General features: G+C 53.7%; 1 protein-coding gene across 1 annotated transcript; it reads right to left on the bottom strand.

The window, feature by feature from the left end:
* Positions 1-5,728: 5,728 nt before the first annotated feature.
* On the bottom strand, positions 5,729-24,225 carry LOC112112038 (tripartite motif-containing protein 3). The gene is made up of 11 exons (XM_024207747.3): positions 23,986-24,225; positions 23,435-23,586; positions 22,774-22,954; positions 21,180-21,903; positions 16,203-16,306; positions 15,955-16,122; positions 13,476-13,644; positions 12,434-12,504; positions 11,629-11,769; positions 6,404-6,719; positions 5,729-6,003 (listed from the first exon to the last, which is right to left on the bottom strand). Exons 1-11 carry the CDS (start codon positions 24,097-24,099, stop codon positions 5,729-5,731), a joined length of 2,415 nt encoding a protein of 804 aa, XP_024063515.3. The 5' UTR covers positions 24,100-24,225.
* Positions 24,226-24,614: the final 389 nt, after the last annotated feature.

The following is a 24,614-nucleotide window of genomic DNA, read 5'->3' as shown; positions in this document are numbered from 1 at the left end:
CAGTGAATGAGGCTTTTGTTTGAATGGCTTCCCTTCCCCTTTGCCTGTAGCTGAGCAAGTTTCAGCAGGAACCCCCTGGGTTCAGCAGGCCCTCAGACGTATCAGAGATGCTGATAACGCTGCTTTTGGGGGTGTAACGATGCGGTTCTGGCGGGACCCAACTGAGAGTGCCAATTCAGGACAAATCGCTTAAAACAGGCACTTACAGCCCACGGCTGGGGTTTTTCCACCTCTAAGGCACCAAACCAGCCAGACTAAGAGGACTTCGGTCTCACCCCACTGGCTAACCACAATTCTCACAAGCAATTTCCTTAGACACTCCAGTTTCCCAGTATCACCACCAGTGCCACTCGTTATGGGAACAAATGGTTATAAAAACCAGTACCCCAGTAAAAGAAAAAAGGCTCTCTCGATCCCAAAGGATCAAGCCCCAGACCCAGGTCAATATACAAATCAGATTTTACCCACAAATCACACTGTTGCCAATCCTTTAGAATCTTTAAAATCTAAAGGTTTATTCATAAAAGGAAAAATATCTAAATGAGAGCCAGAATTGGTTAAATGGAATCAATTACATACAGTGATGGCAAAGTTCTTGGTTCAGGCTTTCAGCAGTGATGGAATAAACTGCAGGTTTAAATCAAGTCTCTGGAACATCCCCAGCTGGGATGGGTCATTCAGTCCTTTGTTCAGAGCTTCAGTTTGTAGCAAAGTCCCTCCAGAGGTAAGAAGCAGGATTGAAGACAAGATGGAGATGAGGCATCAGCCTTTTATAGTCTTTTCCAGGTGTAAGAACACCTCTTTGTCCTTACTTTAATTTATTTATTTATTTATTTATTTATTTTTTACTGTGGAAAATTACAGCAAAATGGAGTCTGGAGTCACATGGGCAAGTCCCTGCATACTTTGCTGAGTTACAAGGCGTATCTGCCTTCTCTCAATGGGTCAATTGTATAGCTGATGGTCCTTAATGGGCCATCAAACAGGCTAGGCAGAGCTAACACCAACTTGTCTGGAGTGTCACCCAGAAGCACAGCATAATTTTGAAATACAGACAGTCTAGAGTCAATACTTATAACTTTAAATACAAAAATGATATATGCATACAGATAGCATAATCATAACCACCAAGCCATAACCTTGTCTTAGACACCTTATTTGACCCCCTTTATACCAGATTTGGTGCCACTACCTTGGTTGCAACAATGATCGATATGGTCCCAGAATATATCAGTAACGTCACAGGGGAAAGGCAAGGATGTGAGCTGAGAGGGGCTGGAGCTGCTGCTGCTGTACAGTCCCAGCCCATTTCAGGTCAGGTGGTGGCCAGGATCCAGCTGGAGCCAGGGTGGTGTGGGGGAGAGGATGTATCTGGGTCCTTTTTGTCCCAGGTTGGTCAGGACGTCCCTCAGGCATAGTCGAGAAGGCCCCGGGTCCCAGGAGATGGTGAGCGCGGCAGATGCTGGTGACGTTTGCTCGAGTAGCCTCCATCTGTTCTCCTCCACCAAAGTCTCTTTCTCTAAGGACCCCAAAAGGCAGTGATGGCAGAATAGCCCACCCCCTCATTATTGTCCACCAATCAGGCCTAATATCCAGCACACCAATTTTAATTGATTAATTTCCAGTTCCACGTCATCTGATTTTTACCAAGCATGATTTTAACCCAGTCCTGGAGTTATATTCCCATGCCTTCTGCACCCCGGCAACGGGGTGACGGTACACCCCAGCTCCCTGGTTCCACCTCAGTTCCCAGACTCCTCAGCACAAGGCACTAGACAGGTTTATAGGAACACCAGACTGGAGTTTATTGAGTGAAAATGCTTCAGATAAAAGCAAGTGCAAGGGAACATGAGTTTATAATTACACCTCTACCTCGATATAACGTTGTCCTCGGGAGACAAAAAAATCTTACCGCATAGGTGAAACCGCGTTATATTGAACTTGCTTTGATCCACCAGAGTGCACAGCCCCGCCCCCCCGGAGTGCTGCTTTACCGCGTTATATCTGAATTCGTGTTATATCGGGTCGCGTTATATCGGGGTAGAGGTGTAGCTTCATCCACAAAGATGACATCAGAATGCATTCAAGTTTGGACATGTGTTTCTGAATAGACTGAAGTTCAGTTCGAGCCTGTGCAGTGAGATTGAGAGATTCAAGCTCATTTAAAGCCTTTCTCACTGAATTCAAATGTTGCGCTATTGGTTGAACACCATCAATCCGTGCAGACCATCTAGTTTTGGACCTCCCATGCAGTGAAACAGGAAGATAATGCTTCAGAATTTCCCACCTTTGTGGACTGCTACTGAAGAGATTGTACATTTGCTGAACAGTTCCAAAGTAAGTAATTGCCTCCTTGCATGATTCAGGATAGTCAACACCTACAAGGTTTAGTGTGTGGTTTCCACAGCTGGAAAAAATACAGTTTGAATTATGCTCAAGCAGAACTGCTTGTACACCTTTGTACTTCCCAGCCATATTAGATCCATTGTCATAGGCTTGACCAATGCAGACTTGAAAATCTAACTTAAAACCTTCTAGAATTGCTAGAACTTGAGCAGCAATTTCTTTCCCAGTTTTTCTCATGAAATTATCAAACAAAATAAACCTTTCTTCAATTGACAATTTTGAGCTGTCTACAATCTTAACATATCGAATAACCATAGTAGTCTGTTCCTTGCGAGAACAATCTGGAGTGGCATCAACAATACTTGAAAAATACTTGGCATTTCGAATCTCATCAAGAATTGTTGTTTGTACGAATGACCCACATAGCTCAAACTCGTTTCACAATCACCAATACATTGACTGGAACCAAAGAAAGCCAATCCCCAATCAGAAAGAAAAAGGATGACGTTCAGGATGCACTCAAGACGTTTTTTCCAGTTATTAGTTTCTGTAGAGAGTTCAGTCAGGAGTAAATTCTCAACTGAACTTTCAGCCGATGCTGCCCTACTGGCTGATTTCCAAGCAACATAGTTTTCTTTGTGTGACGTTGAACTCTCATGTGATGGTATTTGCTCTTTCAACTTCCTCCAACCTCTGTTGATGCTCCATCCTGATTGATCAGAGAGAACTGATGCATTTGCAGCACTTTTGTTCAAAATGAAGCAGTGTGCACAGTACAGAGATTGTTTTTCCGTACTCCAGAATAACCAGTCTCTTGTGCAGGTCTCACCATTTGGAAGAGGTTTTTGTCAGCGGACAAGTGAGGAAAGCAGGATTATCAGCATCTCGTGGAATGTTACTTGGAATTTCAAAACAACTAATTTGAAGAAAAGATTGCATTTAGGCAGCATTGCTCTTGTTAATAATTCCAATGTCAGTCACAGTCAAACCTGTAGTACTCATGAATTGCTTGCTACATAAGATATATACACACACACATCTCATAGAGCTGGAAGGGACCCTGAAAGGTCATCGAGTCCAGCCCCCTGCCTTCACTAGCAGGACCAACACCTGATTTTGCCCCAGATCCCTAAGTGGCCCCCCCAAAGGATTGAACTCACAACCCTGGATTTAGCAGGTCAATGCTCAAACCACTGAGCTATCCCTGTTGCTGTTGAGTTTCTTGATTGTACACAGGATCTTCTGCTGCATCTGTTACTGTTGGCACATCTCCTTCTTGAGTACTGCCCTCATGTTCAGGTATTGGCATTGAAATATCACCTGTTGCAGTTGAGGAGTTTTCATTATCTGTCGCATTGTTTGTTGGGTAAGGCGTGTTTTCCAGTGGTTTGAGAAATGAAGTTATTGGCTTTGAGCTCTTAGCTGCTGCTTCACTCAGTTGTTTTCGCCGTCTCTTGCTTGCATCACTTTCAGATCTCCTCTTCGTAATGATCTATCTGGTCAATATGCAGCCTATCCACACTTGAAATATTCTGCAGTAAATAAGTAGCTTATCTACACTTGAAATCCTCTACTGTAAACATGTACACAAATGCTGAATGGTACACAAATGCTGAATGGTACACTGTCAAGGTACCCCCACACACACTTGGAACTCTGGGGTCCAGATGTGGGGACCTACATGAATGACCCCCTAAGCTTATTTCTACCAGCTTAGGTTAAAAACTCCCCCAAGGCACAAATTCCTTTCCTTGTCCTTGGATGGTATTGCTGCCACCACCAAGTGATTTACACAAAAATTCAGGGAAGGGTCACTTGGAATCCCTATCCCCCCAAAATATCCCTCCAATCCCCTTCACCCCCTTTCCTGGGGAGGCTTCGGAATAAAATACCAACCAATTGCCTTAGCAATTTGAGTACAGACCAGACCCTTTATCTTCAGGACACTAAAATCAATCAGGTTCTTAAAAGAAGAACTTTATTATCAAGAAAAAAGTAAAAGAATCACACCTGCAAAATCAGAATGGAAGGTAACTTTACAGGGCTATAAAAAGATTTAAAACACAGAGGATTCCCCTCTGGACTCAGCTTCACAGTTACAAAAACAGGAATGAAACTACCTCTGTAGCACAGGGAAATTCACAAGCCAAAACAAGAGATAACCTAGCGCATTTCCTTGCCCTACTCACAATTTCTTTGGTTTTAGATGGATTATTTCAGGTATATGTTTCAGGAGATGTTGTACCTGCTTGCCTTCTCCCTCCATCCGGAGAGGGAACAACATACAGAACAACAAACAAATCCTGCCTCTCCCCAGATTTGAAAATATCTTCTTTCCTCATTGGTCCTTCTGGTCAGGTGCCAACTAGGTTATTTGAACTGCTTAACCCTTTACAGGGTTAATCCAGTACAGCTGCCAAGCAGGGATTTTATGCTACCCTTCCCCCTATATTCATGACATACACAGGTGCTGAAAAGACTTAAAATGAAGAAATACTAATTAAGAACATGTTGTGGAAAAATTACCACGCGTTGTGTTTGGATCAGAACAGCCTGAGGCTCCTTTATTACAAGCATGCAGGGAGAGCCCACCAATCTGGCAGCTCTCTCGAACAAAGAAACCCAAAAGCTTATATAGCTTAAAACCACAATTAGTCAAACACACTTCTTCATTAGTAATTTTCCTTAACAGAAAAGCAGCACCTTATTAGGAATACAGAAGCACAAGCTTTCCTGTTGATTAACAGGTTGTTCTTTTGCGGTTAACACAGAAGCTTATAGTTCTTCTTCGAGTGCTTGCTCATATCGATTCCAATTAGGTGTGTGCGCGCTGCGTGCACAATCGTCGGAGAATTTTCACCCTAGAAACACCCAGTGGGTCGGCTGTGGAGCTCCCTGGAGTGGCGCCTTCATGGCGCTGGATATATACCCCAGTCGACCCAGCGCCCCCTCAGTTCCTCCTTACCGCCCGTGACGGTCGTTGGAACTGTGGAGCGCAGCATAGCTGTCCTCCACTCTCCCTAGCTCTTCCTTCCCGGCTAGGTATTGTTGTAGTTATTAGTTAGTTGTATAGTTATAGATTTAGTGTAGTTTAGTAATTCATAGTTCTAGAGTAGTTTATAAGTGAAGTTAGCGGGCTGAAAGGGGGTTTCTCCCCCCTTTCCCCCTGGCATGCCGCCCGGGCTCATGTCCAAGGCTCCGGGGTTTAAACCGTGCGCGACCTGCGCTAAGCCTATGCCAACGGGGGATCCCCACAACTCTTGTTTAAAGTGTCTTGGGGAGTCTCACCAGACCGATAAGTGTAAGATCTGTAAGGCTTTCCGGCCTCGAACTAAAAAGGAGCGGGACTTTAGGCTCAAGCAGCTCCTCATGGAATCGGCCCTCAGCCTGGAGCCTCCTTCGTCACGCCAAGTTCCGGCACCGAGCGCCTCAGTGCGCAGTGCTCCGGCGGCAACCTCCAGTACTGCACCCCGAGGAGACGTGGATAAAGTCCCACGGCACCAACCTCCGCCGGCACCGCGTCCGCTGCAAGCTCCTCGGCGCCGGTCCCTGTCTCCGGGTCAGACGAGACCTTGTAAACTGGAGGGGACTGCCTCACAACAGCAGGCACCGGCACCCCCCTTGCCAACCTCTGATTCGCATCCGGGACCGGAGCAACTGAGGATACAGGCGCCGACATCAGCACCGTTGACTCCAGCACCGGCAGAAGGGCCGTTGAGTCCGGTGCGGACTGGCTCCCCAACCCGTACCATGGTTGAGCCCTGTCTTCCATCTACGCCAGAGACGTTTGCGATGGTGAGGGACCTCATTGCCCTCACAGAACCGGCACCATCTCAGACTGCGGCACCGCACCCTAACCGCACGGTGCAGTCTAGGGGCAAGCCAACCCTACTACGCCCTCCATCTCCGAGCGTGGACACGCGGCACCGCTACCGGTCTAGGAGCAGGTCCCGGCAGTGCTCGCAGTCCCGGCGCCGTTGTCTATCACGGCACCAGTCGTACTTGCGGCCCAGATCTTCCTCCCGGTACCGTTCCACCTCTCAGCACCGCCCCGCACCTCGGTACCGTTCGGACTCCTGACGCAGATCCCGGCACCGGTCTGAGCGCCGATCCTGCTCGAGAGGCCGCTCCCGGCACCGCTCCCACAGACAGTCTTCATCGCGATCCAGGTCTGGATCTCGGTACCGGCATGACCATCGGCACCGTTCTCGATCCCGGTACCGCTCCCCGGCACCGCGCAGAGACCGCTCTCCTGTGGGCCGGCACCGCTCGGCACCGTTCCCAGCGGAGTCAATGCACGCACGCTCCGCACTGCCCTGGCCCTCACGATCTGCCTCACACTCTTCACAGTCTGACGGCACCTCCCGCTCAGCCTATGCCGCTCCGGGTCAGGCAGCAGACGACCTGGGCCAGTGGCAGGATGGGGCCGAAGACCCTAGACAGGATCCTGCACACTGGTCTTTCTGGACCCCGTGGGCATATCACCAAGCCCAATGGGCTCCACTGGCGGCCTGCCGCCCAGCACGTTCAGAGCCCCGGGTCCCAGGGCCCCCCCCCGGCCCCCCCCCCCCCCCCCCCCCCGGGGGGTATGGAGGCACCTGCGCTGACTCCTACGCCGGCCCCAGACCCCGATACAATGGATCCTGGACATCAGGACCCCTCGCAACTGGAACCGCCACAGGATCCATTACCCCCTGAAGCATCCTCCTCATCTTCCCCAGATGAGGCGGTGGCGGGGACAATGGCCTTGGGTCCCTCCCCAATAGACCTACATGCTCACCAAGACCTTTTACATAGGGTGGCATGTAACATGGATCTCCAAGCAGAGGAGATAGTGGAGTTGGAGGACCCGGTGGTGAGCATCCTTTCAGCTGATGCCCCACCCCGGGTAGCGTTATCCATCATCCACACCATTCAGGCTAACACCAAGACAATATGGCAGACCCCTGCCTCTATCCCACCATCTATGCCAGAGGGGTGGAGAGGAAATACTTTGTTCCCTCTAAGGAGTATGAATACCTGTATACTCACCCTCAGCCATGTTCACTGGTGGGGTCCTCAGTGAACGCAAGGGAACGCCATGGTCAACAGGCTGCAGCGCTCAAATCAAAGGACGCCAAGCGTTTCGATTTGTTTGGATGCAAAATTTACTCAACGGGGGGGTCTGCAGCTCAGAGCCGCAAGCCAACAGGCGCTCTTGAGCCGCTATGATTATAACTCGTGGAACTCCATGGGTAAATTTAAGGAGTTGATCCCCCAAGACTCGAGGGATGAGTTTGGGGCCTTGGTGGAAGAGGGTAAAAAGGTGGCTAGGACCTCCTTACAGGCCTCTTTGGACGTAGTGGACTCTGCTGCTAGGACACTAGCGTCGGGCATAGCTATGCGATGCATCTCCTGGCTACAAGTGTCTGGCTTACCGCCAGAACTGCAACAGACCCTTCAAGATCTGCCATTTGATGGGCAGGGCCTGTTCTCAGACAAAACGGACTCTCGGTTACAGAGCCTTAAAGATTCCAGAACCATCACGCGCTCCCTGGGGATGCATGTCCCAGGACCCCAGCGCAGACCCTTTAGACCACAGCCTCAAAGGTTCTACCTTCCTCCCCCTCGTCCAAGACAAAACTTTTCCAGAAGACGTGGACGAGGTGGTAGAAGGAGATCCACCGGCCACCAACCCGGTCAGAACCAAGGCCCTCCTAGACCATCTTCAGGGCCCAGGCAAAATTTTTGAAGGTGCGCCCGAGGACGGCGTACTAGTCACCATCCAGGATCCATTCCCTTTATTTCAGGATCGCCTCTCCCATTTCCACTGTGCGTGGTCCCTTATAACTTCGGACCAATGGGTTCTTCGCACGGTGGAAAGGGGATACGCTCTCCAATTTTCTTTGTCCCCCTCCTCCCATCCTCCCCGTCCCTCTTCAGGGACCCCTCTCACGAGCAACTCCTTATACAGGAGGTTTTTACGCTCCTGTCCATGGGAGCGATAGAGGAGGTTCCATCAGACTTAAGGGGCAGGGGGGTTTACTCCCGCTATTTCCTGATTCATAGATTCATAGATTCTAGGACTGGAAGGGACCTCGAGAGGTCATCGAGTCCAGTCCCCTGCCCGCATGGCAGGACCAAATACTGTCTAGACCATCCCTGATAGACATTTATCTAACCTACTCTTAAATATCTCCAGAGATGGAGATTCCACAACCGCCCTAGGCAATTTATTCCAGTGTTTAACCACCCTGACAGTTAGGAACTTTTTCCTAATGTCCAACCTAGACCTCCCTTGCTGCAGTTTAAGCCCATTGCTTCTTGTTCTATCCTTAGAGGCTAAGGTGAAGAAGTTTTCTCCCTCCTCCTTATGACACCCTTTTAGATACCTGAAAACTGCTATCATGTCCCCTCTCAGTCTTCTCTTTTCCAAACTAAACAAACCCAATTCTTTCAGCCTTCCTTCATAGGTCATGTTCTCAAGACCTTTAATCATTCTTGTTGCTCTTCTCTGGACCCTTTCCAATTTCTCCACATCTTTCTTGAAATGCGGTGCCCAGAACTGGACACAATACTCCAGCTGAGGCCTAACCAGAGCAGAGTAGAGCGGAAGAATGACTTCTCGTGTCTTGCTCACAACACACCTGTTAATACATCCCAGAATCATGTTTGCTTTTTTTGCAACAGCATCACACTGTTGACTCATATTTAGCTTGTGGTCCACTAGAACCCCTAGATCCCTTTCTGCCGTACTCCTTCCTAGACAGTCTCTTCCCATTCTGTATGTGTGAAACTGATTTTTTTCTTCCTAAGTGGAGCACTTTGCATTTGTCTTTGTTTAACTTCATCCTGTTTAACTCAGACCATTTCTCCAATTTGTCCAGATCATTTTGAATTATGACCCTGTCCTCCAAAGCAGTTGCAATCCCTCCTAGTTTGGTATCATCCGCAAACTTAATAAGCGTACTTTCTATGCCAATATCTAAGTCGTTAATGAAGATATTGAACAGAGCCGGTCCCAAAACAGACCCCTGCGGAACCCCACTCGTTATGCCTTTCCAGCAGGATTGGGAACCATTAATAACAACTCTCTGAGTACGGTTATCCAGCCAGTTATGCACCCACCTTATAGTAGCCCCATCTAAATTGTATTTGCCTAGTTTGTCGATAAGAATATCATGCGAGACCGTATCAAATGCCTTACTAAAGTCTAGGTATACCACATCCACAGCTTCTCCCTTATCCACAAGACTCGTTATCCTATCGAAGAAAGCTATCAGATTGGTTTGACATGATTTGTTCTTTACAAATCCATGCTGGCTGTTCCCTATCACCTTACCACCTTCCAAGTGTTTGCAGATGATTTCCTTAATTACTTGCTCCATTATCTTCCCTGGCACAGAAGTTAAACTAACTGGTCTGTAGTTTCCTGGCTTGTTTTTATTTCCCTTTTTATAGATGGGCACTATATTTGCCCTTTTCCAGTCTTCTGGAATCTCTCCTGTCTCCCATGATTTTCCAAAGATAATAGCTAGAGGCTCAGATACCTCCTCTATTGTAACCAACCTTGTTTGTCTGAGCGATTGGCTGACCAAGAAGTAGGACTGAGTGGACTTGTAGGCTCTAAAGTTTTACATTGTTTCGTTTTTGAATGCAGTTATTTTTGTACATAATTCTACATTTGTAAGTTCAACTTTCAGGATAAAGAAATTGCACTACAGTACTTGTAATGGGGGAATTGAAAAAATACTATTTCTTGTTTTTTTACACTGCAAATATTTGTAATAAAAAATAAATATAAACTGAGCACTGTATAAAAATGTAGAAAACATCCATAAATATTTAAATAAATTGAATTCTATTATTGTTTAACAGTGTGATTAATCGCAATTAGTGTTTTTAATCGCTTGACAGCCCTAGTAAACAGTGATGTGGCAAAATTTGAAGATGATACAAAACTACTCAAGATAGTTAAGTCCCAGACAGATTGCGAAGAGCTACAAAAGGATCTCACGAAACTGGGTGACTGGACAACAAAATAGCAGATGAAATTCAATGTTGATAAATCCAAAGTAATGCACATTGGAAAACATAATCCCATATACAATGATGGGGTCTAAATTAGCTGTTACCACTCAAGACAGAGATCTTGGCGTCACTGTGGATAGTTCTCTGAAATCATCCACTCAATGTGCAGCGGCGTCAAAAAAGCGAACAGAATGTTGGGAATCATTAGGAAAGGGATAAATAAGACAGAAAATATATTGCCTCTATATAAATCCATGGCACACCCACATCTTGAATACTGTGTGCAGATGTGGTCGTCCCATCTCAAAAAAGATATATTGGACTTGGAAAACGTTCAGAAAAAGGCAACACAAATGATGAGGGGTTTGGAACGGCTCCCAATGAGGAGAGATTAATAAGACTGGGACTTTTCAGCTTGGAAAAGAGAAAACTAAGGTGGGATATGATAAAGGTCTATAAAATCATGGCTGGTGTGGAGAAAGTAAATACGGACGTGTTATTTACTCCTTCTCATAAGGCAAGAACTAGGGGTCACCAAATGAAATTAATAGGCAGCAGGTGTAACACGTACAAAAGGAAGTATTTTTTCACACAACACACAATCAACCTGTGGAACTCCCTGCCAAAGGATGTGGTGAAGGCCAAGACTATAACAGGGGTTAAAAAAGAACTAGGTAAGTTCATGGGGGATAGGTCCATCAATGGCTATTAGCCAGGATGGGCAGGGATGGTGTCTCTAGCCTCTGTTGGCCAGAAGCTGAGAATGGGCGACAGGGGATGGATCACTTGATGATTCCCTGTTCTGTTCATTCCCTCTGGGGCATCTGACACTGGCCACTGTCGGAAGACAGGATACTGGTCTAGATGGACCTTTGCTCTGACCCAGTGTGGCTGTTATTTACTGCAGAGCCGTGGCACCGACCCCCAACAGGGTCTCCCCACCCCCTGGAACAACCTGGGCCCCTGCCCCGCCCATCACAGTGCCAGGCCCGCGGGGGGTCTGACACGGCCCGCGGGGGGTCTGACACGGCCCGGATCGCTACCCACTAGTGCCAGCCCTGGGGATGGTCTCATGGACCAGGGAAATCCCCTCCCGCTCTGTGTGTGACGAGCCTGCGGAACATACTATCACCAGACACAATGGGGCCGGGCGCTTAGAGTCCTATTTCTCTAATGCCGGAGACAGGAATGCCAATGTGTGGGGGGAGGGGAGGAACCGCCACCCGGCAGGCTCCCAGGGCCCCCCGGTAGGTCCCGGCCCTCGCTGCTTACCTGGATCCGGCTGTTGCCCCAGTCGGCCACGATAATGTTGCCGTTGGAGTCCACGGCCACACCGGTGGGGGCGTTGAACTGCCCGTTCCCCTCCCCGTGGGAGCCGAACTTGAAGAGGAACTCGCCGTCGGCGCTGTACACCTGGGTGGGGAGGGGCTCGTCACCCCACCAGCCCCCGACCCAGCGCTGGGCTGGCAGGGACCCGCCCGGCTGGGAGGAGGGCTACGAGCCGCGCTGGGGCAGAGCTGGAACCTGGAGGGGGCGCTGGCTCGATGGAGGGCCACCAAGGGCTGGGGAGCCCCCGGAGCACGGGACTCGGGCAGGCCGAGGGGGGCCGGGCTGGCGCCGGGGAACGGGCAGCGAGGGAGAGCCCAACTCCACACTCCACAGCAGACAGGCTCGGTGGCGACCTCGTAACTGCTCTGCTCTGGGCTCCCCAAGGACACCCCACGCTGAGGTCGGGGACTGACGAACCCGGCACTGCCCTGAGCTGCGGGGCTCCCGGCTGGGGGGGGGGGGGGGGGCCGGGGCCCCCGGGGGGGGGGGGGGGGGGGGCGGGGGCCCCCGGCTGGGCGGGGGGCGGCGGCAGGACACGGCCCCCCAGGACCCGTCATGGCTGGACGCGCTGGGCAGAGCTCAGCCGGGACGCAGGCGGTCAGAGCGCAGGGGGTCAATCTCTGGGGCGTTGAGGCGCTGTGTGGGGAGGGAGAGCGGGACCCCGGGGTCTGGCCCGCTGAAGGGTCCCTCCCAGGGCCCATCCTGTGGCTAGTTGCCGGGGCACGGGCAGAGCCAGGGCCCGACTCACCTTCACCGAGTGGTTGTGGAAGTCGGTCACCACGATCTCGTTCTTGTTGTTAACAGCGACGAAGTGGGGCCCTGGGAGGAGAGAAGGAAACCCCTGAACCTGCCTCAGCGCACGGGGCTGGAGTGGGCTCCGCTCGTGGGGCAGGGGGAACGAGCGCCTGCCTCGTGGCGGGGCAGGTCTGCCAGCTCTCCTGGGGATGGGGCAGGGAGGGCCACACGCCGGGGCAGCGGAGGTTAATGCGCGGTGAATGCTGTCAGAGCAGCTGGTGAGCCTGGGCCCTGGGGTGGGCGTGTGGGGAGGGGCAGTTAGTGACCACAGCAGCTGCCAGACCCATTAGAGAGGGAGAGACCTCAGCAGGAAACACCAGCCGGGAAGGGCATCACGGCCATTCAGAGGAGAAGTGCTGAGAAAAGAGAGAAAAGAACCCAGGAGTCCGGGCTCCCAGCCCCCTCCTGCTCTAACCACCAGACCCCACTCCCCTCCCAGCTGGGAGAGAACCCAGGAGTCCTGGCTCCTGGTCCCCTCCTACTCTAACCACTAGACCTCACTCCCCTCCCAGAGCCGGGAGAGAACCCAGGAGTCCTGGCTCGCAGCCCCCCTGTTCTAACCACTAGACCCCACTCCCCTCCCAGCTGGGAGAGAACCCAGGAGTCCTGGCTCCTGGTCCCCTCCTACTCTAACCACTAGACCTCACTCCCCTCCCAGAGCCAGGGAGAGAACCCAGGAGTCCTGGCTCCCAGCCCCCCCGCTCTAACCACTAGCATCCACTCCCCTCCCAGAGCCAGGGAGAGAACCCAGGAGTCCTGGCTCCCAGCCCCCCCTGCTCTAACCACTAGCATCCACTCCCTTCCCAGAGCCAGGGAGAGAACCCAGGAGTCCTGGACCCCAGTCTCGCACTCAGGCCACGAGTGTGTGCTGCCTGTCCAAGCGCCCTGCAACCCAGCGGAGTGAAGGTTCCCGAACTCACCAGGCTGGCCCAGCAGCAAGCCAAAGGCATGCAGTAGTAAGGACCTGCTGGTCGCGGTATTACCATCGAGGGTACCTGCAAACTGCCGCTCCGCCGTCCCGCGGCCGCCAAACTTGGTCACCAGCTTCCCGTTGGACTGGAAGATGAAGACGCAGCAGGCCTTGTTGTCCACCACGATGATGTGGCCATTGCGGTCCACGGCCACGCCCTTGGGGCCCATCAGCCGCCCAGCCCCGATCTTCGTCTGCAGCGGCAGGGAGCAGGACATTGGATCACGTGGCCTGGGGGCTGGAACCTGCACGAGCCCTGCCTCCCTCCACCCAGCCCCGCGTCTGGAACGGGAACATGTCCCCAATAACCTGTCCCTGCGGAAGGGCCCCTGGGCTGGGGGCTAGACCCCGCTATTCAACCCCTCGGGCGTTGCTCTGTAGGCTCGTTACGGGGCACAAGAACGGCCCTACTGGGTCAGAGCAAAGATCCATCTAGCCCAGTCTCCTGTCTGCCGACAGTGGCCAGTGCCAGGTGCCCCAAAGGGGATGAACAGAACAGGGAATCATCAAGTGATCCATCCCCGGTCACTCATTCCCAGCTTCTGGCCAACAGAGGCACCATCCCCGCGCATCCTGGCTAATAGCCATTGATGGACCTATCCTCCATGAACTTACCTAGTTCTTTTTTGAACCCTATTATGGTCTTGGCCTTCACAACATGCTCTGGCAAGGAGTTCCACAGGTTGACTGTGCATTGTGTGAAAAAATACTTCCTTTTGTTTGTTTTAAACCTGCTGCCTATTAATTTCATTTGGGGACCCCTAGTTCTTGTATTATTAGAAGGAGTAAATAACACTTCCTTATTGACTTTCTCCACACCAGTCACATGATTTTATAGACCTCTATTGTATCCCCCCTTAGTCATCTCTTTTCCGAGCTGAAAAGTCCCAGGCTTATTAATCTCTCCTCATACAGAAGCCGTTCCATACCCCTCATCATTTTTGTTGCCCTTCTCTGTATCTTTTCCAATTCTAATATATCTTTTTTGAGATGGGGTGACCACATCTCCACACAGTATTCAAGATGTGGGCGAACCATGGATTTATATAGCGGCAATATGATATTTTCTGTCTTATTATCTCTCCCTTTCTTAATGATTCCCAACATTCTGTTGGATTTTTTGACTGCCGCTGCACATTGAGCGGATGATTTCAGAGAACTATCCACAGTGACTCCAAGATCTCTTTCTTGAGCGGTAACAGCTAATTCAGACCCCATCAGCTTATAGGTATAGTTGGGATTATAAAAACAACGAGGGGTCCTTGTGGCACTTTAGAGACTAACAAATGTATTTGGGCCTAAGCTTTCGTGGGCTAGAACCCACTTCATCAGATGCATGGAGTGGAACATACAGTAGCAGGTCTATATACACAGTAGATGAAAAGCTGGGAGTTGCCTTACCAAGTGGGGGTCGGTGCTAACGAGCTAGTTCAATGAAGGTGGACGTGGGCTGTTCTCAGCAGTGGACGAGAAGGGGGCAAATCAGTTTTGTAGGGTTAACAAGGCCAATGTAAACAAGGTGGCCCCTTTCGAGCAGTTGACGAGAAGGGGTGAGTATTTAGCAAGGGGGACATGAGTTTGTGTAAAAACAACGAGGAGTCCTTGTGGCACCTTGGAGACTAACCCATGGATTTAGTTTTTGTATTGATGAGTTGGGATTCTGGTTGCCATGGGCATTACTTTGCATTTATCAACATTGAATTTCACCTGCCAGTTTGTTGCCCCGTCACCCAGTTTTGTGGGATCTCTTCGTAGCCCTTTTGCCACCTCACTGTTTACCCCTTTCTCCAGATGAATCTGTGGAATAGGACGGGGCCCAGAACCGACCCCTGGGGTCACCACTATTTACCTCTCTCCAGTCTGAAAACTTGACCATTTATTCCTACCCTCTGTTTCCTGTCTTTTAACCTGTTACCAATCCGTGTCGGACAATTTTGTTCTTTACTTTAGTTTCAACCAGTTTGCCCAGTACTGAAGTCAGGCTTACTGGCCTGTAATTGCCGGGATCACCTCTGGTGCCCTTTTTAAAAAGTGGCATCACGTTAGCTATCCTCCAGTCATTTGGTACAGAAGCTGATTTAAGCAATAGGTTATAGATTACAGTTAATAGTTCTGCAATTTCACATTTGAGTTCCTTCAGAACTCTTGGGTGAATTCCATCTGGTCCTGGTGACTTACTGCTGTTTAATTTATCAATCTGTTCCCAAACCTCCTCTAATGACACCTCAGTCTGGGATAGGTCCTCAGATTTGTCATCCTGCTCAGCTCCTGGCTCAGGGGGACCTAGTGGCAGAGAGTTCCACAGGCCAGTTGTGAAGTGGGTTTCCAAATGTGTCCTTTGCCCCAGTATACAGATGCTCCCTGTCAGGGTCTCCCCTTCATTCCAGGGGGAGGGAGACACTCAAACCCACCATCTCTGCCCCAGGCAGGTCTTTCCCTCCCTCAATCCCGTCCCCTCTGGGCACTAACCGGCCCCCTGGTCACTCTCTGCCCTGCCCTCTCACCTTGAACTTGCCCTCGGGGGAGAAGATGCTGACCCAGCGGTTGTCGTAGTCGGCGATGATGATGTCCCCGTTCATGTCGACCGTGACGCCGGTGGGGCGCTGCAGCTGCCCAGGGGAGCGGCCCCGCACGCCGAAGCGCAGCCGGAACTGGCCCTCGTTGGAGAAGACCTGGTGGGGGCAGAGCAGGGCGGTCAGTGGGGGGAAGCTGGGGGGGGCAGGGGAGGGGGCTGGAGCCGACGAGTCCCTACCTGCACACACTGGTTATTGCTGTCGGCCACCACGATGCGACCAGAGCTGGAGGTGGAGATGCCCTGCAGGTTGGTGAATTCCCCCTTCTCCCGGCCTCGGCTTCCTACAGGCAGAGCACAGGGTGAGAGGCTTCAGCCGGGGCAGCCAGGCAGGAGGGGTATGGGGAGCGGGCCCAGAATCACAGCAGGGTAGGACCAGAGGGACTCCAGAGGTCGTCTAGCCCAGTCCCCTGCACTCATGGCAGGACCATCCCGGACAGGTGTTTGTCTAACCTCCCTGGGCAATTTATTCCAGTGCTTAGCCACCCTGACAGGAAGTTTTTCCTGATGTCCAACCTAAACCACCCTTGCTGCAATTTAAGCCCATTGCTTCTTGTCCTATCCCCGGAGGTTAAGAAAAACAATTCTTCTCCCTCCTCCTTGTAACAACCTTTTATGTACTTGAAAACTGTTATCATGTCCCCTCTCAGTCGTCTCTTCTCTTCTCTTCTCCAGACTAACCAAATCCAGTCCTTTCAATCTTCCCTCATAGGTCATGTGTTCTAGACCTTTCATCATTTTTGTTGCTCTTCTCTGGACTTTCTCCAATTTGTCCACATCCTTCCTGAAATGTGGCGCCCAGAACTGGACACACTACTCCAGTTGGGGCCTAATCAGCGTGGAATAGAGTGGAAGAATTACTTCTCGTGTCTTGCTTACAACACTCCTGCTAATACATCCCAAAATGATGTTTGCTTTCTTTTGCAGCAGTGTTACACTGTTTAGCTTGTTATCCACTCTGACCCCCAGATCCCTTTCCGCAGTACTCCTTCCTAGGCAGTCATTTCCCATTCTGTATGTGTGCATCTAATTGTTCCTTCCTAAGTGGAGTACTTTGCATTTGTCCTTATTGAATTTCATCCTATTTACTTGAGACCATTTCTCCAGTCTGTTCACAAACGTTGTAAGTGCACTCCCTATGCCGGTATCCAAATCACTGATGAAGAATCCAACGGCACCAGAGCCAGGACAGACTCCTGCGGGACCCCACTCCATGTGCTGTCACATTCCCCAGGGTACAATCTGGATATGTCCTTGCAGCTCGGAGTACGGCTTCCAAGAAGTTGCGCACTCACCTCACAGCAGGTTTGTCTAGGCACATCTCCCGCTTCCCCCCAGCCACAAGGCTTCTTACCCTGGCAGAGAAGGGCACGATTTGTTCTTGACAAATCCACGCTTGTGACGTTATTGATATAATCTGGGACCATATAGAACATGGTTGCAACCAAAGTCCTGTAGTGGCACCAAATCTTGTATAAAGGGGGTCACATGAGGTGTCTAAGACAAGGTTATGGTTTACTGGGTATAATTATGCTGTCTATATCTGTGTATCAATTTTGTAGTTGAAGTTATAAATATTGGCTCTAAACTGTCTGTATTTCAAATATCAGAGGGGAAGCCGTGTTAGTCTGAATCTGTAAAAAGCAACAGAGGGTCCTGTGGCACCTTTAAGACTAACAGAAGTATTGGGAGCATAAGCTTTCGTGGGTAAGAACCTCACTTCTTCAGATGCAAGTCATGTATTTCAAACTTATGCTATGCGTCTGGGTGACATCCCAGACAAGTTGGTGTTAGCTCTGCCTAGCCTGCTTGATGGCCCATTAAGGACCATCAGCTACAACTGACCCATGGATAGAAGGCAGATACGCCTTGTAACTCAGCAAAGTATGCAGGGACTGGCCCATGTGACTCCAGACTCCATTTTGCTGTAATTTTCCACAGTAAGGACAAAGAGGTGTTCTTACACCTGGAAAGGACTATAAAAGGCTAATGCCTCCTCTCCATCTTGTCTTCAATCCTGCTTCTTATCTCTGGAGGGACTTTGCTACAAACTGAAGCTTTGAACAAAGGACTGAGGACCCATCCCAGCTGGGGATGTTCCAGAGACTTGATTTGAACCTGCAGTTTATTCTATCGCTGCTACAAGCCTGAACCAAGAACTTTGCCATTACTGTATGTAATTGATTCCACTTAACCAATTCTAACTCTCATCTCTGTCTTTTCCCTTTTATGAATAAACCTTTAGATTTTAGACTCTAAAGGATTGGCAACAGCGTGATTTGTGGGTAAGATCTGATTTGTATATTGAGCTGGGTCTGGGGCTTGGTCCTTTGGGATCAGGAGAACCTTTTTTCTTTTACTGGGGTATTGGTTTTCACAACCATTTGTCCCCTAACGAGTGGCACTGGTGGTGATACTGGGAAACTGGAGTGTCTAAGGGAATTGCTTGTGAGACTTGCGGTTAGCCAGTGGGGTGAGACCGACGTCCTCTCTGGTCTGGCTGGTTTGGTTTGCCTTAGAGGTGGAAAAACCCCAGCCTTGGGCTGTAACTGCCCTGTTTGAGCGATTTGTCCTGCATTGGCACTCTCAGTTGGGTCCCGCCAGAACCGCATAGTTACACCACGCTGACTGTTACTTATTACCTCATTATCTTCTAGATGCTTACAAACCGATTGATTGCTCCATTATCTCTCCAGGTACTGAGGTTAAGCTGACTGGTCTGTAATTCCCTGGGTTAGTCCCCGTTTTATAGATAGGTCCTGATGTGATGGACTGTGCCTGGCTGGCTGGGGCCCGGGCCACGGAGAGGCCCAGAAGACACTGCCCGGACATTTGGCACCTAGCAACCGACGCTCAGGGATGGGCCCCCCTCTGCAGGCAGCCAGCCGGTGCGAGCAGCTGGAGAGCAAAGTGCGGAGGGGGGCCGGGGGGGTGTTAAGGATGGGTGGCACAAGGAGAGGGGGGCTCTGGGCTCTGATCCGACCCGGCGCTAACCCAGGACTCTGCGCTGGGTCCAAACCCCCAGGCACCCCCTTGCTGTTCCCGCTGGCAGAGTCACTGCAGAGTCAGGCAGGGGGGTGCCTGGCTCCCTTTGGGGACAAGTCTCCCGCCGGGCTCCCACCAGGGGGACTCGCTGAGGGGGCTCCCGGCATGACGTGGGGGCTGGGGGCTCTGAGGGTCGGTCCCTGGGGGGGAGCCGAGGGGCTGACCCCAGCGAGTGTGACCCGGAGGGGGCCGACGCCCTGCAGGGGCCTGCCAGGGGCTGTCCTGGACCTGGGACAGAGCACCGGCCTGTGGATCCCTGACACCTATATTTGACCATTTCCAGTTTCTGGTCCTCCAGAAGTTCTCCAAGCTACCGGCCAATGGCTCGGAGATCTCTTCAGCCAGCTCCTGGAGTGTTCTAGGGTGCGTTTCATCGGGCCCTGCTGACTGGAAGACATCTAACCTGTCTACAGTCTTACCTTGCTCTTTGCCTACCCTCAGAGCTAGCCTCAGCTCCTGCCCCATTCACACTGAGGCTGGCTATGTTTGTCATCTGATCGCTGCTAACGTTTGACCATAAGAACGGCCATACTGGGTCAGACCAAAGGTCCATCCAGCCCAGTGTCCTGTCTTCCGACAGTGGCCAGTGCCAGGTGTCCCAGAGGGAATGAACAGAACAGGGAAACATCAAGTGATCCATCCCCTGTCGGCCATTCCCAGCTTACGGCAAATAGACGCTAGGGACACCATCCCTGTCCATCCTGTTCAATAGCCATTGATGGACCTATCCTTCATGAACTTACCTAGTTCTTTTTTGAACTCTGTTATAGTCCTGGCCTTCGCAACATCCTCTGGCAAGGAGTTCCACAGGTTGACTGTGCATTGTGTGAATAAATACTTCCTTTTGTTTGTTTTAAACCTGCTACCCATTAATTTCATTTGGTGACCCCTAGTTCTTGAGTTATGAGGAGGAGTAAATAACACTTCCTTGTTTACTTTTTCTATACCACTCATGATTTTATAGACCTCTATCATATCCCACCTTAGTCGCCTCTTTTCCAAGCTGAAAAGTCCCAGTCTTATTAATCTCTCCACATACTGAAGCCGTTCCATACCCCTCATCATTTTTGTTGCCTTTTTGAGATGTGGCAACCACACCCTCACGCTGTATTCAAGATGTGGGCGTGCCATTGATTTATATAGAGGCGTTATGATATTTTCTGTCTTATTATCTATCCCTTTCTTTATGATTCCCAACAGTCTGTTCGCTTTTTTGACTGCCGCTGCACATTGAGTGGATGAGGTGAAAAGTGAAACCAAACAGGCATTTAGCACTTCAGCCCTTGCTGTGTTTTGTTATTCTCTTTCCCTCCTCACTGAGTAACTGGCCTACCCTGTGCTTGGTCTTCCTCTTGCTTCTCATGTGTCTGTAGAACGTTTTCTTGTTACCCTCTATGTCCCTATGGCTAGTTTAATCTCGTTTTGTGCCTTGTGTGACCGGCCGACACTCGTAGCCTGGCAGCTGCTGGCCGGGCCCCCTCCTCTGCAAGGAGCAGCCGGGGGGGGGTTGATGCAGCCCAGGTGACCGGCTGGACCCGGAAAGGGACAAAGGACGGAGGAGGGCAACAGGTGTGATGGAGGCCGGGCAGCTGGAAGCGAGTCAGTCTCCTGGTTGGGGACTCGGGTCGAGGGCCCAGGGCCCTGCCTCCCATGATAGACTTTGCCCAAGGTCCCTGATCTCGGTGCTACCAAGCTCTGTTCTACGCTGGGTTCCCAATGATAATAACCCGTCTGTGTCAGACGCGGGCGGGGAGTCACGGCTGGCTGCGGTGTGGGGGGCAGGGCCCTTTGGGGGTGAGGCTCCCCCAGGGGTCCCACCCAGGGAGACTCACTGCAGGGAGCTCCCGGGGTGACCAGGGGGCTGAACGCTCCGAGCTCAGACCCAGGAGGTGCTGAAGCGGAGCAGGGTCCTTGCCCTGGGACAGGTGCCCTGAGGGGAGACGCTGCCCCAGAGTCCTGCTTGGCGTCACTCCGAGCTGACCCTGGGCAGACCCTGGCCATTTCTGGGAAGGCTGAGGAGGCCTAAGGAGGTCTGTGCCCCCTGCAGGACCCTCTCCCTGCTTAGGTGCCACCCCTGGGCAAGCCCCTACTCTCAATGGCCCCCAGGCTCACCCACGCGGAAGATGAGCTCGTCCTCGATGGGGTTCTCCTTCTTCTTGCCGCTGCCGTACATGCTGGAGGGGCGCCGCACAGCCTTCTGCCGGATGTGCCCGCTGCTGGGGGACTTGACGCGGCGCTTGACGTCGTCGGGCGAGGGGGGCACGTCGCAGGCCTTGAGGGCCTTGGTGCGGAAGGGGCTGCCCCGGATGGGCTGCCCGTACAGCAGGATGGAGAGCAGGAAGTCACCCTCCTGCCGCGGCGTGTACACCAGTTCGTAGGTGCCGTTCTTGTTGTCTAGCACCTCGGCCTCAGCCCGGCCGCCGTCAGGCGCCGTCACCTGGGCCTGCAGGCTGGCGCTGCCGCTGCGCACCAGCTCACCGTCCTTGTCCTTGGTGGTGATGGTGAGGGAGGAGGGCTGCCCCACCACCGCGTGCCGCAGCCCCTCGCCCGTGGCCACCGTCTTGTGGGCGATGGCGCTGGTGGTGATGAGCACGCCCAGGTTGAGGATGGACTTGCGGACGCCGTCCGTCTCCACCACGTAGTCCAGCTGGTCGTTCTCCTGCGGCTGCTCGGGGAACTCCTGGCTGGCCAGCGCGCTGAGCCGCTCGCTCATCTGCTTCTTCACCAGCAGCACCTCCGTCTCCGTGCCGTGGTGCAGCGCCTGCTCCGTGAAGGTGCAGCTGCTCAGGATGTTCTCCTGGCCCTGCCGCAGGGCGTCCAGCTGGGCGTGCAGCACCTGGGGAAGGGGGACATCAGCCAGCGGGGCAGGGGGGCAGGGGCAGCCGGGGGGCAGGGTGGGGCGGGGCTCGGGGGCAGGGAGCCAGCAGGGCACGGGCAAGGCAGGCCCAGGTGGATGCTCAGCTACACACTGCTCAGAGGGACAATGCTGCTCCCCCTGGGGCTGCAGGGCCGTGAGCGGGGGGGCAGCATTGTCCCTCTGAGCAGTGTGTAGCTGCCTTGCCCGTTGCCAGGCCTGGGGGGCACTTCCTTGGACTTGTCTCGCAGGTTGCTCTGCATGGCAGGGTCTATGGGGGGTATGGGCACGGGGCTCCGGAGGTGCTGGGTGGGTCAAGCAGGTCTGGGGGGGTAGGGGGCTGACACGCAGTGGGAATTTTTCATATTTTAGATAAATATTGTGTGCCTCAGTTTCCCCTGGGTTGTGCGTGGCTCACTAGGTGGGGAAAGGTGGCTGGCAGAGACCCAGGAGTCGGCTGAGACTGCGCCTGGCTGCCTGGGGCCCACGGCCATGGGGAGCCCCACAAGACAACGGCCCCTTCAACTGCCCGGACATCTGGCAGCTAGCAACTAACGCCCAGGGATGGGCCCCGCTCTGCAGGGAGCCAGCCGGTGCGACCAGCTGGAGAGCAAAGGGCGGAGGAGGGGCCGGGGCGGTCGCCGGGCTGCCGTCCCCGCTGGCGGAGTCACTGCAGAGTCAGGCCGGGGAGTGCCTGGCTCCCTTTGGGTACAAGTCTCCCGACGGGCTCCCACCAGGGGCACTTGCTGAGAGGCGGGGACCCTGAGAGGCGGGGACTCCGAGGCGGGGCTGACCCCAGCCAGACCAGAGCACCAGACCACAGGCAAATGGAGGGGGAGGGGGAGGGGCTACCTTCTGCTTGGCGCTGCAGGTGGTCTCCAGGTCACGCACGAGCAGCCCCTTGCGCTGCTGCAGGGCCTGCTCCAGCTCCGCGAAGGAGCCGCTGATCTCGCCCACGGCGGCGTTCTTCCGCTCCAGGAGCTGCTTGCTGATCTCGGTCACCAGCCCGATGGCAGCCGTCAGCTGGGGCAGCCTGCGGGGGGCGGAGCCGTCAGCTGGGGCAGCCTGCGGGGGGCGGGGCCGTCACCGGGGGGCGGGGCCTCCCTCCAGCTCCCATGGGGCAGGGCCTCTCCCCCAGCCCCTACCCTCCCAGACGTCAGGTAGGGCAGCCTGCGGGGGTGCAGGGCGGTCACCCGGGGGCAGCCCGCTCCCCACCTTTGGCTCCCACAGGGAAGCCTCCCCCCACAGCCTCCACGGGCAGCCCGCCCCCTCGACTCCCACAGGGCAGCCCCTCCCCACAGCCCCCACCCATCATCAGCTGGGGCAGCCGGGGGGGGGGCAGGGAGTTCACCCGGGGGCAGCCCGCTCCCCACCTTTGGCTCCCACAGGGCAGCCCCTCCCCACAGCCCCCACCCATCATCAGCTGGGGGGGCCGGGGGGGGGGGGGGGCAGCTCCGTAGCACCCCCCCCCGGGAACCAGCCCCTGCCCCTCCCTGCAGCGGGGGCCCCGTACCGGCTCTTGATGGCGTCGAGCTGCTGCTGCAGCGCGGCCTTGTGCTGCTCCACCACGTTGCGCAGCGGCACGGTGACATGCTCCCGGTGCTCACCCTCTGTGCACTCGCGGCACATGGCCGTCTCGCACGACTCGCAGTAGAACTCCATCACCTGGGGGCAGGGGGGGGGCGGTCAGGGGCTGCCCCTCTCCCGCAGCTGCAGGGCCCCCAGCCCTGGCTGTCCAGGCCCAGGGGGGTGGCTGGCACCAGGCCAGAAAGCCCCCTCACTCTCTCACTCAGCTCCCGGAGAAGTGGGGTCACCCTGGTCTCTCCCCATCTGCTCCTGCCTGGGCCCCCTTCCCCAAGCCAGGCTGGCACCCAGCTCCCTGAAAAGTGGGTTCACCCTGGCCGGGCCCTTTCTCCCAGGGGCACCCACCTCCCCAGGAAACAGGGGCACCCTGCCCCTCCCCCCTAGGCCAGGGGCACCCACCTCCCCAGGAAACAGGGGCACCCTGGTCCTCTCCCCCCCGGGGCTCCTGTCCCGGCCCTCCCCCCGGCCAGGGGCACTCACCTTGCCCTCGTGGTTGGGGCAGGAGAGCGGCTGGCCGGTGACGGCGCTGACGGGGTCCAGCGCGGCGGCGTCCGGGCGGCTGCTGCCCTCGGGGGAGCGCTGCAGCACCTCCATGAGGTTGGTGATGAAGAAGTTGCTCTGCAGCGCGGCCACGCCCTGCTCGGGCAGGATGGAGGTCTGGCGGCACACGGGGCAGGACAGGGTGAGGCTCTGGGGCGGGATATAGTTCTGGAGACACCTGGGGCAGAGCGGGGAAAACGGGAGGGTCAGGACTCCTAGTGCGGGGGGAGGCGTGGGCCAGGGCGGGCTGCCAGGGAGCCAGCACCAGACAAGCGGAGCCTATGGCAGGGGAGACGTCGGGATGAACAGACGGACGAAGAAGAGACGGACGGACGGACGGACGGACAGGGGGAGAGACAGACAGTCAGGCGGGGAGGGAGGGGATCCGGACAGACGAGCGCAGGCCGAGCAGCGGGCTGCTCCCAGAGACGAGCCAGCCACGAGCCCTGGGAATGGGGTGGGACAGGCGGACGAACAGGTGAGCAGGTGCGGGGCAGCGGGGGGAGGGGGGAGACGGGGCAGAGGGAGATAAAGTGAACACCACTGCAGGGGTGTGCGGACGGTCAAGC

This window comes from Terrapene carolina, unplaced genomic scaffold (genome assembly GCF_002925995.2).
Source record: "Terrapene carolina triunguis isolate 2854851 unplaced genomic scaffold, T_m_triunguis-2.0 Scaffold303, whole genome shotgun sequence".
NCBI lineage: Eukaryota > Metazoa > Chordata > Testudines > Emydidae > Terrapene > Terrapene triunguis.
This window is presented reverse-complemented; position numbering and strand designations above follow the sequence as displayed.

What these genes read in the sequence shown, in the direction of transcription:
- LOC112112038 (XM_024207747.3), bottom strand. Translation starts at nt 24,099, where the DNA reads ATGGAGGTGCTGCAGCGCTCCCCCGAGGGCAGCAGCCGCCCGGACGCC. An exon ending in GCAATAACCAGTGTGTGCAG is followed by an intron (nt 16,123 to 16,202) that starts GTAGGGACTCGT and finishes TGCCCCCACCAG; the next exon opens with GTCTTCTCCAACGAGGGCCA. An exon ending in GGGGCAACAGCCGGATCCAG is followed by an intron (nt 6,720 to 11,628) that starts GTAAGCAGCGAG and finishes GGAGCGGCATAG; the next exon opens with GCTGAGCGGGAGGTGCCGTC.